This window comes from Ptychodera flava, chromosome 7 (genome assembly GCF_041260155.1).
Source record: "Ptychodera flava strain L36383 chromosome 7, AS_Pfla_20210202, whole genome shotgun sequence".
Lineage (NCBI taxonomy): Eukaryota > Metazoa > Hemichordata > Enteropneusta > Ptychoderidae > Ptychodera > Ptychodera flava.
In genome coordinates, this window is record NC_091934.1 from 46320996 (window position 1) to 46334543 (window position 13548).

Below are 13548 nucleotides of genomic sequence, written 5' to 3' on the forward strand. Positions count from 1 at the left end.
ACACACACACAAATATTACAGACACAGAGATAAACAAAGGCATGCACATCAAAATGTATGTATAGGCCTACTTGGTCACGCTCGGAAGAGATAGAATTAAACTTTTGCTGAAACTGTCGAAAATGAGATTTTAAATCGTTCCCTTTCAAACCCAAAAATCAAAATCAGTTGTTACCGTGCAAAATTTGGTACAGAATAAAGTCCGATATTTCCCAACACTTGGTATTCAAATTTGCCGCTATTCCCGCGTTAACTCTATGCGGCAGACATTAAATTTTGACTTTCATAAAAATGAGCCTGTGTGAATTTTAATTACTCTACTAGCATCAAATGACCCCTCACAAGTGACAGACCAAAAATGTATTGTATAAGTTTGAGAGTCCAAATATCTGCCCTCGAGGTGCGTTTTACCTTAAAAACCAGCTGCATCTCTTGATAAAAATTTCCAATTTTTAGGCGAAAGTTTAAGTATTTTCACTTCTTACTTACTCTTCGTCTCCCTAAAGTATGTTTGTATATAAGGTAGGTGCTTTACAGACAGCACAGTGTGTAGAACATGCATTGCTATCGGTGACACACGAATTCTAGTCCGGGCTAATATTGACAATAAAAGTTGACATTCCGCTCATACAGGCTGTTCCAAGATGCTGTTCAGAGAGGAACAGGAATCTGGTATTAGAGGCAAAACGAACAGCAACGGAAAATATGCCATAAATTGAACGTTACTGAAATCAGAAGCTACAAGAAATCAAGGTTAGTAATATATTTACGGTTATACGGATAAGAGTAAATGTCTTTTAAATGCGACTGGGGGATTGTTTGAAATACTTATGTTAGCATTTCAGTATAATGTTGGAAATCCTATTTTCTAAAAGTATTTGTGTGACCCAAGAAATCTCAGTGTTTATCTCAAAATGTCAGCCTAGGACTTAAATTATCAAAGGTCACTGTGTTTACCTTTGACGTGTCAAAACATAGAATGTATAATTCCTTACTTTCATGGTAGGCGAATTAAAGAGATTGCACATGGAATTAATCAGATGACAAACAAACATATATCTGAAGCGTTTTTCTTCACCGTGGCCAGATTGTATCTTCTTTCTCTCGTATTTCAAGTTTTGGAATACATCGTCGGAGGAAATGTCACAAAGAATTGCATCTCAGAAATCTTCAAAGAAAAAAGTTACCAATCTTCACGTTGATATGACGACCGGCAAAGTCCCTACAGCTGAATTGAATCTCGGTCTGATATCATATTACTTGTGTGTAAATGTGAAATGGAATCTGTCTCACCACCTGACTATCGTGAAATGGATTCAACTGCCTATACCCATGAAGGCACTAGTTCTACACACCCACGCTGTTCTTTCATGTTGTCAAGATCTTTACTAAATTTGCGTAATTTTGAATAAAATGCTGGGCGATCCACATCACGAAAACAACGTTCTACACAAAGTTTTTTACTTATTGGCAAAACAAATTTCAGGAAAAATAAATTTTCAGATTGAAATTCATCGATGTCCCTTTTAAAGTTATGATTTTCAGTTTCTGACATACAGACGTCGACTATCATAAACACAACAGGGTATCGGCCTTACACGACAAGGCTCTATGAATAATCACAATACAAAGATACACTATAATACATAAAGGATCGTACAACTGAAAATAAACAAAAAAGGTCCCTTACGTAACAATTTCCCCATTCAAATTTCAACTGGTTCGTAAGACTTTGTAATCGAAATCGGACGTGACAATGGGTATCGTGAACAGGGGTAAATGATAGCTTTAGATACTTACTGTCAAAAAACTTAAAATATCTTACGCTAATGTGCAGCGCGTTTGCGATACTCAATAGAAACACGTTTATTGAAACAATACTTTCTGACGGCATAAGGACTACAATGGTACTAATGAGTGAATACGGCAGTTAGATGGCTATGATGAAAATCATCTTACCTACAGCCAGGTTTGATATATAAAGTGATGCATTAGTGCGCCTTAGGTACCGATGAGAGTATACCATTAGAACAATCACGTTCCCAAACAGGCCAACGACACAAATGGTGACCAGGAGTGGTACTTCGAAACTCACTCCACCTGCACTTCCACTGACCACATCGCTTGTACTGTCCGTTGTGTCGTTCAAATAGGCAGAAAAATTTTCAAATCTCAACCAGTTGGTTGTTAGGTTATTGCTGTTTATAGGCATAGTTGAGTTCGATACGACTCCTCTATATGTAGTCTCTGTCGATAGATTGTCTTCCAGCACTGACCGAGATGATACAGTGTCCCAAAATGAGTTTGTGACGGATATGTCGGTGTGACTTGACGTTGTCGTCTCGTTCATCTTGAAAACTGTTACACTCGATGTCGCACACTTCGTAGAGATGTGCTCGGCCGATACTCGTACCATTCCATACGGTGGCGCACTGTTTTCATTGGACGACGTGGCCTACACAGGGTCGTATTTCCGCCACATCACGTGTATTGATATGTAAAAATGGTTCGTAGGCTCCACCCACTAACATATTGACTTTTAGAACAGTTTTTAATAAATCGGGATTTTGTATGATAATTCTCAGCAAACTGGTTCTATAGATTAAATGCAATTTGAAAGGTTTTTGAATGTTGATTCTATGTGATCATCTCTGTAAGGTAGAATACACAACTAAACTTGTGAAGGCTTTTTCATAAGGTAAAATTCCCATTAACAATGCTCACCTTATCTACAGTGCATCCTGCAACAAGATAAGGGAGAAGGGGCATTTTTCAACAAATATGTGAAAAAGAAATAAATCTGTATGCAAACTTGAAGACGGCACAGCGAACTTGATAAATCAGAATGGATTTAATCTGACAAGATAAGTGCAAGATTACAGCTAAATAGGTAAATCGGTAGAGGAAGGAGAATTTTTTCAACAAACATTTTACCTAAGTATGATACACATATCTTTGAAGAAACTGCAGACGTCACAACATCAGCGAATTTTTGTAACGACTTTCCCATATTGGTAAAAACCTCAAATAGCCAGCAAATATTAACCAAGGCACAGGTCGGCATTGAGATATCGAAGTTCAAAACAAAGATAATTCCGAATTATCTTTCCACTGGGAAATACATGATGGCTTCATCACGTCGTGATGGACCTACCGGAGGTCATCTGTAGATATCTACAAATCGTTTCTTAGTCCCTGCTCCTCAGTTATCATATCTGAAAGAGATTTCTTAAGATAATTAACCATCACGTGTCATTTCCCTTTAAAACTTTAAGTTCACCTTTCGATCCCAAATGTCATGTACACTCGTATAAACCAGCTTTTGAAAATGTGATTTTGTTATCCATGATCGAACGAGCCACTATCAACTGCTTCTAATCCATATTAATCAGATTACATAGATAAATGCTTTATGCATTTGGCAAGGCGGCATCAGATTCCATCATGAAATTTCATCCTTTAGGCATTCCTCACCCCCTCTCTCTCCCTCTCCCTCTCACCCTCTCTCTGTATGTCTGTATATCTAGATATATAAATATGTGTGCGTACATATGTGTGTGTCTGTGTATATGTTTGTAATTACGGAGATAAGTACATAAATGCTTACATACATAGTTCATAGATAGATAGAAAGACAGAGAGATAAATAAATAAATAAATAAATAGAAAGATAAATAGATACACATGGTACAATGCATATTTAAGTCGAACATGAATTAAAAATCTGCTACTTCAAGTTTCATGCAACTTTGCGATCCCATACATAATTCAAATTCATTCTCTCTCTCTCTCTCTCTCTCTCTCTCTCTCTCTCTCTCTCTCTCTCTCTCTCTGCACATATAAATGTATAAATTGCTATTTGACATTTTCTGAGGTAAAGAAAGATTTTGTGTCTTTGATATGTTTAAGTACAGGCAGCTGACTTTTATATCATCGACAACGAAATATCATTGTCACACGCATGCGTAAGAAAGTAACAACCTAGAAAACTTATTGTTCTCTGCCGTTTTGTTCAGATATAACACGTGATTGGTACAGCGGCTTTAAAGGTATACAGTCACCTAATCTAAATATGCCCATATATGGTTGCATTGGCATTGGCATTCAAAATGCCCATGTGGGGGCGCTGTTTTTAAAAAGCGGCCACCCGCTTAAAATCTGTGATTGGTTAGATTTCTGTTTTCCATGGTAACTGTGGCAAAATTGGAACAGGTGACCGAATACCTTTAACGTGTTATCAGTAAGGCCTTGAAATGTAAAATCCCTTGACGTTTGTTGTGCAAATAAGAAGTTCTAGATTACTAGGGACCTTGCAGTGGGCAGGCGGACTTATCCAGACAGTCAAACATAAAATTACTTCGTTGAAGTATCTATCTATCTGTCTGTCTGTCTATCTGTCTATCTATCTATCTATCTATCTATCTATCTATCTATCTATGTGTGTGTCTGTGTCTGTCCCTCTGTGTGTGACATTTCTATCGTCTTGGTATGCTTTCCTTTCAATTGATGAATTGCACCAAAGGGTGTGATAACATTTCTAATGGCCAGTGAGAGCTTGAAGGCCGCTTATATATTTATATGAAAGTAGTTAAAGGAATAATTTTGCAACAATTTTTGTAATATTTTGACATTTTGCATTTATATTTTAGCTGATTAGTGCATGCGGCTTCAGTGAAGATCAGAGCAAAGAAAAACATAATGTATGTTCCCTTGTAACGTGACTTCGACAGATTGTGCAGGTCATTCCTGAACTGTTTTTGATATTTGAATAACTAAGATAGCGCATATGTTCCGTAAAACAATAAAATGTAGATAAACAAGTTTTCTTAAAACGTGAATATACATGTGGGTCTTGGGGATGAATCAAGGTACGTCGAGTTGACAGAATTATTATCAGCTTGAGCGAAAGCAAGGAAATACACAGCTTCGCTAAAATGTCAAATAGGGGACTATTGTGAGCCGTATACTTTCATCATTTCCCCTCAGCATCTCAGACTATACAACCGACGAAGCCTCTCCGTCACGAATTCGACAATAATCACGTGGAATCACAGATTTGCTGCATCGTTACACAGCTATCTACGAAAGTGTAAACTATTAGAGTGGGTTTTAGAGCCTCTGCCCGAAGGAAACTTCCAAACAAGACTTCTTCCGAAAGCCGGTGCCGACTTCAAAACAGCCGAACACTCAGAACACAAACACTGGGAACGGGAAAGGGGTTTAATAATGCTTTTAGCAAAGAGATGATATGTATTTGCCGAGCATTATAAGTATACTACATATACATGTATGTACTCATGATAAAAAGGCAACGATTCGATTTGTCATGGTATGAAGTAATCTCGAGAACAGAACTTATACCGAAAACAATATATTATGGTGAAAGTTAAGCTCGAAAAATGTGTCTAAAATCTTTGAGCAGTACAATACCACATTACCGTGAAAGAAAAATTCGTCCCAAGATCACTGTACATACTTCTCCCATTAATATATCTTGCATATAATTTCCTCGGGAAACAGTTTTGTGAAATTTAACAGTCTCAACTCTCCGATCATGACCCTTTCATTAATCAGTGTATCAAAGTGCAGCGAAAACGTCTTTCTTGTGGATTTGTTTGGAGTTTTTTCCATATTTCCCATAATGAGGTCAATGGCACGATGGGTCAGGTGAATAAAAATAAAGCAGAAAAAAAGAATAATTCTCGGGATTCCATTTTGTGATGAAAGAAAAATATGGAGCTTTCGTATCATTATTATTGACATTTAAAGGTGTGCTGCAGAACACCATTAAACCAGACCTTACTCTGAAGAAAGCATGTGTGCAACAAAGTAAGCTATTGTGTATTTGCCATTTTGAAAGTGTTATTTTTGAATGATATGATTCCCACTCAAACTGACAGTTTAAGGCACAGAAATAAATAAAATTTATCTTGGTGCAGTCAGAAATTAGGAAAGGTAATTGGCAAGTCACGTGAGACGAAGAAAACCCACTGCACTAACTTGATTGACAATGCAAATGACCCGTTCATTAAGATGTCATGTTCAAAATCTGTTAAACATATTGTACATTATATTTGTCTAACTGCCTTGGGATATTCTTCCCTCGATGAAAAACATTAAATAGGTATTTAAAGTATTAAATAAGGCGTCGTGCCTAGTGGTCCTTCTCCTCACAGAATACTTAATCACATCGTTGCCGGGAGGGGACGTTCAATTTTAATGACCAAAGGCAGAGAGTCCGCCTTATTAAACCTTAAAATGACTGAATTAAAAGCTAGGAAATATAATTTTTACTATAACCCAAACGGGATTCGAACCCCAACACACTCACGGCAACATCGCCTAGATACTAGGCCTTACACAAAACCAGTTGGCTACCGTTTCCAACCCAAAAAGAGTTGGTCACAGCAACCGACTTAGATGTTACAATCCTGTGCGCGACCGAGCAACACAGTGTGCATGGAGTGTGGAGTGTACAGTGAATAACGGGGCTTCGTTTCCCTTTGGTTGCAGCACTGTTGTCATACTCTGTGGACGTCGTTTAATTACTAAAACAAAGTCAGTTGAATATTGTTTATGGTGATCTTAAATGAAGTCAACTAGTAAACCTGAATACTAGAGAAACCATGAAAATGTCTTTATATATATATATATATATATATATATATATATATATATATATATATATATATATATATATATATATATATATATATATACAAATATTACCTCATCTGCTTTTCTTTTTATATTACACACTTGTTTTCATGAGTAATTTGCGATATTGCAACATTCAGCTATATGGCACCTAACCCTTTGGAGAAATTTGCAAAATATGAAAATCCAATTATCCCAAATTAGTGTTGCGTTTTATATATATATATATATATATATATATATATATATATATATATATATATATATATAATATATATATATATATATATATATATATTTATCACATGAACTGGCCCGTATCTCCACCTGTGTGACGTACACCAGCACAGATAAGAAATCCATATTACCGCTGTTGTACGTCATCAACCGGAACTTTTTTCCTGCAATGGTACCATTCGTACGTGCACATCATCGCGACACAGACCGATTTGTCGTGATCGATGCCGTGCTCTCATGGCATTTTGACAAAAAGGTGACCCGATAAATCCAGATACGGAAACATAGAAGGCATGCCCAACGAAATTTCGAGTCGCTAAAGCTTTACTATTCACAAGAATCGAATGAGGATACCGTCGATCGTTTGGCTCAGTAACGTTACGGCTCCAGTCGCAAGGCTCAATGTGGACGTCGTCGTACCTGGCGATCGCCAAGCGACGTCGTACCTGGCGATCCCGGTTGGCGATAAACCCGAAAGATACACCTCAACGAAAGTTCAACTTAATAAATGAATACTGTATAAACTTCGGGAAAGCGACATAGAAGGCACAAATATCAACGAACAACGATAAATTTCCTTCATCACACAAATACTATTCCGTTGTTTCTCGATCGGAATCAAGCCTAAGCTGTCGAACTGTAGCGTAAACTCTGCAGTGCAGCGCTGTAGAATCCGATGCATTTCGAAAGTTGACTCGGACAACACTCACAACAGAACAGAGTTCCCGTCAAGTAACAAAATTGGGAAGTACCTACGGGCGATATATGTGTCACAGCAAATATCAAAGTCCGTATGACGAAAACATTGACGACTGAGATGGCCACCGGCGGAGACCGATGACGGCAGTGCCCACTACAAGCGTACACTGTGTGTGTCATCGATCTGAAACTTTCGGGCTCGCCAAGGCCGTAAACTTGTGATATTTTAAAAGCCACAGCATCTGTAAGAATGATAACTACTGTTTCGATCTTGCCGTTGCATTCGCTTTATAAATATAATTCTAAATATTCTAAATAACTGAATTACTATCGTTATCCGTCGCCAGCGCGGTGAAAGCTATGTCCGCCGATGGCAGACTTGCCTTGGCATCGCTCCAGCGCGAGACAATGATTGACACGCGCACGTGACCGAATCCGTATGTCTGATTGGTGGAGATACCATTCCATTGTATCAAATTTTTAGCTTAATGGGATTTATGAATGAAAGTATACCTGTAAACGTATGCACATCTCCTGGGTGACGGACCGCTTTACTCATTAAATATAAGTAATCCGCGTAAATAAAACACAAAATCGCGATAAAAATCATGCAATTTGTTACAATAATTTTGATCCATCCACATCAAAGAAAAATAAGAAGACTGTTCATGTGATAAATATATAATCCCATGGAATTTTTCTCTGTTTGACGTCATCGTATACTCGTGTTTTTCGCGGAGCCGCACAACTTCTCGCCTTCGGCTCGAAGTTGTACGGCTCCGCGAAAACACTCGTATACGATGACGTCAAACAGAGCAAAATACCATGGGATTATATATAAATATATATATATATATATATATATATATATATATATATATATATATATATATATATATATATATATATATATATATTTATATGGTTGTCTGCAGGTCGATACTAATTCGTTTCTATTGTTGAGGGAGCACATTTCTGGATATCTGAGGAGTATGAATTTCTCGTGGAGGCACAGATTGCATTTTTTTGTGACGTTGGAGTATGGATTGCATTGCTTTATTATTTTCCAGTCAATCCTGTATTCTGTCTTTGCATCTTTCAGTGACCAGATGTGCTTGCTCAGTTTGGTGCTGTTTCTGTATTTTGTGTTGCGGAATGATAGCATGTGGTTATTATATCTTGTTTTGAATGGAGTCTCCGTCAGGCCGATGTATCTTGCGTGTGTATTGTTGTCTTCTCTGGTGACCGTTGCTTGGTAAACCACGCCCTCGGTGAGGCATTTTCCTGGCAATGGGCATTTGCTCTTTTGTCTGCAGTTGCATTCTTTATTGGCGATGGTGGCGGACCGTGGCGGTTGTGTTCTTGTTTTCCATTTCCTTGGCAAGTACTGATTTGTTGTGTGAAGTGATAATACTTTGCATGTTCGGCATACAGCTGTAGCTTAGTTTGAGTGTATTCCTGTTGAATATCTTCCTGAGTGGATGATCGTGGCGGAAACATTTGTCGATTAAATGTAGAAATTTGCGCCGATGTTGGTGTTGACGCTATTGTCAAACGGTGGGTTGAACCATATTTCTTGTGCGTTTTTCCTGTTGTTGTACGGGTTTGAAAGTGAGTTGGTGGTCGTAGCCGCTCTTTTTGAGTGCATCTTGGTATGGTGTGATGGCTGAATCGAATATATATATATATATATATATATATATATATATATATATATATATATATATATATATATATATATATATGGAAAATCAATGATTTCCAAGAAAAGGTTTTCTTATAAATTTCATTGATTTTACGTGTCATTACAACGATATCCTTACCTCAAGCATATCCTGTACTATATGAGTTAAGTTTAACATTTTCCTGATATCAAAGCAATGTAAGCTTATGTGATATAGGCTTTTTGTTATAAAGGCGCGACAAATGAGAAAATATAAACAAGGAATCAAGGAATAAGCATTATTAGAACTATTTCAAAATTTTTCAACAAGTTTGATTTCGAAGTGCATATCCGGAAAGATTGAATTCTCATTTGACAATATTAACTAGCCATGGATATAGCCATATTGAGTTTTCTCAAGTTAGAAATGAAACACCGTTCTTCTACCAGGTGTCAACGAAATTCATGCGCCGTATTTGGAACTAGCTCTGGATATGGAAAAGTTCACCATTAAATACATTTTTGTTGTTTCGGGAAACAAATAAACAGGCATCGTACATTGATATCGATCTCGTGGATAGTTTACATGGAAATGAATCTGGCATCTCTTGTTAATGACCCTGGACGCACTGACGGTCAGACAGACAGTCCGGCGGGTGGATGCATGGACGAACTTATCCAGACTGATTTCTCTCGTGGACTATGTATTAGGAGACTTAAATTAGCCCATATTGATAAACTGGTTCTCGAAGTCTGTTCATGGCACAAGTGCTCAGTAATCTGTTGTAGATTGCATTTTCTGATGAGACGTGCCAATATCCTACCATATATCACTCACTTCTGTTGGTATGGACCATCGAGTATTAATCAGATGCAATAATCAGTTAAACCAAGAAGATCCAGTATTTCTTTTCGGGGTGATACAGGAGATTTGAATTCATATTTAATAGCAAGGATAGAACTGGAAGACGTTTCAAAACGCGACATCCTCTAAGTTTGCCTGGCCATGCATAAATAAACATATCTATTGGGGGACCTTCCACTTATTAAGAACTCACGATTTCCAAAACGACGACTTTTGTAACAAGATGTCTTTCTGGTGATATGAATTGATGGCATAACAGAAACGAAAGTGCGCTTTCAGATGTATATCAAATACATTTAAAATATTAAACTAGGTAGTTTCCGTTAAAAATGAATTTGATATACATAGAGGTTTAGCATCCAGATATATGTTTTCGAAGAATACACCAATAGATCTCTAACTCCTCGTTTTTAGTGTGACGTCATTCTGAATTTGCGGGTTCGGTAGCAGATTTTGTGTTATTCAGGTAGAATTCGCCTAGGGACAGATATTATATAGACTCTCAAAGTTTTATAATTCTTTTCTGATCTACCTTTCGTTGGGATTCAGTTAGAAGCTTTTCGACTTAATGCATTTTCACAGTCCCATATTTGTGAAAATCTAAAATGAACTTTTCTTATATAGTTAACGCAGGGATTCGGGCCAGTTTATGGTAATTTGTTTTCCCTGGAACCAAGGCTGCATTCATAAACACTTCTGAGGGGGGATTCCAAAACGTTCTGAATTTTTCAAATACCTCCCTAACAAACTCACAAAGTGTTCAAGTCCCCCCTTCTGACTTGCTATAATTTTGAAGTCCCCTAAAGGAAGGCAAAATGTGGCCGATGTAGTGCTACGTCCAAAATATCAAATCATAAAACATGGGAGTCTATTGGGCAAACTATTAACAATTTCCCCATAAAAACAAGCTATATCTCTACATTTATATGTGTTTGATAATTCATGTAAATGTACTTTGCTTGAAGTAGCAGGTAAAAGTGCACGTGTGTACAAAACATTTGATTTTTGGATTTCATTGATAATCGATAATGTTGATTCACTAAACATGGTAGTTTGAGAGAAAAATATGAACGCGTATTTTAAACAATAAAGCACACCCAGCGACGGTATACCACGCGATTTATATATGCACGAGCGATGGCTAGTGCATATATGAGTAAACTGTAAACTGGTCAATACCCAATGGTATACCATCGCTGGCAAACTTTGTCATATTACTACTATTAAGTGGAGTAAAGTCGACTCGTTGTTAACGGCTGAACGCCGCCATCGCGACGTAACTCAGGGTTAAACCGGACTGAAACCGATGGAAAGACAACAACATTGGGAAGGTTCATGTAGCACGACTGATTAATCATAATTTTTGTCGAAATACAAATGAGTAGCTCTAAGGCTTGTTAAAAGTAAAATTATTTTAATTAGATCTTCCAGAGATGAAAGCCGATACATAGCTAGAGTAAATGATAAGCTAGAGTAAATGATAGTACTTTTTCATTAAACTAAATGTATCTTCAAATTAATACATACAAGTCGAGTACTATACAAATGGACTTAAATATAAGCTATGACTTTTGATAACAACTCTGAAGAAAATAATTGCTTCGTACAATGTATGGTTTGAACGTTTCATTGGTGTGATAGAACATTTCGTAAATATCTTAGTATTGCGAAATTGATTCAACCGCAAAGATTGCGTATATAATTGAATTAGTGATACAACAATTTAAAAATACAACAGCAACAACAACAACAGAATGATCACAAGAACAAAAACACCAACAACAATAACGACAATATAATAATAATAATAATAATAATAATAATAATAATAATGATAATAGGTACTGACAAAAGTTGTTATTTCAATCATGTGTATTACATTCCTTCCGTGCCTTTTTTGGATATAATATGAAAAGTAACTTGCAGACACCTTGACATGTCTGATGTAGCATGTTGCTATTGAGGAACTACAGAATTATACTCTCACAAAGCTGTGATCTGGAAATCTTACGAAGTCTATCAGGGAGATCTGGAAATCACGAACACCTAGGAGAAAGGTCTTTGAAAGTAAAATTACCTTTCTTTACGCTTCGCTGGATTTTCGAAGTCCCAATACTCACTAACGTGTAAAAAATTAAAGCTAAGCGTAGACACCACTGCAAAACAACCCAGATTTGCTGAGATTTGAACAGCAATGCTGTCTTGATGTAAGATTACTTTAATGTTGAGATAATTCCTCCCTACGGAGCAAACACTCACCAGAAACAACATTTGTAAGGGATGGAACATTCGACTTTTGGAGGGTACATTTGACATTATTTCTCATGGCATGTATCTTTTTTCCCTAGATCTTCCGCCCTTTTTCGGCCGACCTTCATAGTTCTTTTTGCAAAAATTAGATGGCTACAAGATTATTCTTTTTTGCTCTGTATGATTTAATTCAAGTTGACACCCCTAATATCTAATGGTCGATTCCTTAGCACGGACTCGTGATTCAGAACACTGAATGTTACAATATGTCGTTTCGAAAGATTCGGTCTCTATAGATTTGCACTGTTTTCTATCTTTGCTATGTCTTGTGGTGTTCAAATTTCAGTTCATTTATTCTCCACAGACTTGATTCTTCCTCTTTTACCGCATTGGGGTTTCTATTCAGTCCTTTATTGTTGTTCAGATGTTAACACTATATCGTCAAGACATTACAAAATAATAACTTCAAGATAGGAATCGTGGTTAACTTCTGAACGAAGCTAAATCTTGTTCAATATATTGTCTGGGTAGACACTTCTCAGTAACATAATTGCTTTCTTTGCTCGGGGAATTCTCATTGGTTTCCTGGAACTAGCTTTGTCTACGTAGTAGGTTAGGTTTATCTCCTGTATCAAATCGTAATCTAGATCAATTTAACTCATTTCCTTGAGGTACAAGGCTGCCGCTGATGGAGTTTTGTGTGCTTACTCGTCACTAATTATCGTTACTGGATGTGGGTATGAGAGTGTAAGTCATCGCTATGGCATTGAGTTCACGGACTTCCACGTTCCCTTTGCTATCAGTAATAGAATCAGACGAAGTTTAAATATATGATAAAAACTGAATTCCTAAGGTTTTGCCTCAAAACTCCAATCAATATATATTTACACCTAGATTTCTCCTTCAAACGTAGTCTGATGATGGTTGCCGGGCATTTTTTCTGAACAATTCTGACTTAAATGAAAATTATAATTGTTCTATATAGGATAAACATTCGTTGTCAAAAATCTCTGCTGTTAATTCAAATATTAAGGTTTTATGTTTTACTTCAATCTTTTAACAGCGTTGTTCGGTCGGTTTTAGTAAGTTTTCCTAACTTTCTCTCAATCCTGTTCAATAACAAGAATGTGTTCATTACTTCCCGCAGTCCATTTTGCCATTGCTGTTTTTTTAAATT

At 36.9% G+C, this 13548-nt stretch overlaps 1 protein-coding gene across 1 annotated transcript in view; it reads right to left on the reverse strand.

Moving 5' to 3' along the window:
* Window positions 1-2399, reverse strand: part of LOC139136258 (nociceptin receptor-like) — a 31049-nt gene extending 28650 nt beyond the window's left edge. The window contains exon 1 of the mRNA XM_070703985.1: window positions 1960-2399. Within this exon, the coding sequence (XP_070560086.1) occupies window positions 1960-2350 (391 nt within the window). The 5' untranslated portion in view covers window positions 2351-2399. The remainder of the gene's footprint in view (window positions 1-1959) is intronic.
* Window positions 2400-13548: the final 11149 nt, after the last annotated feature.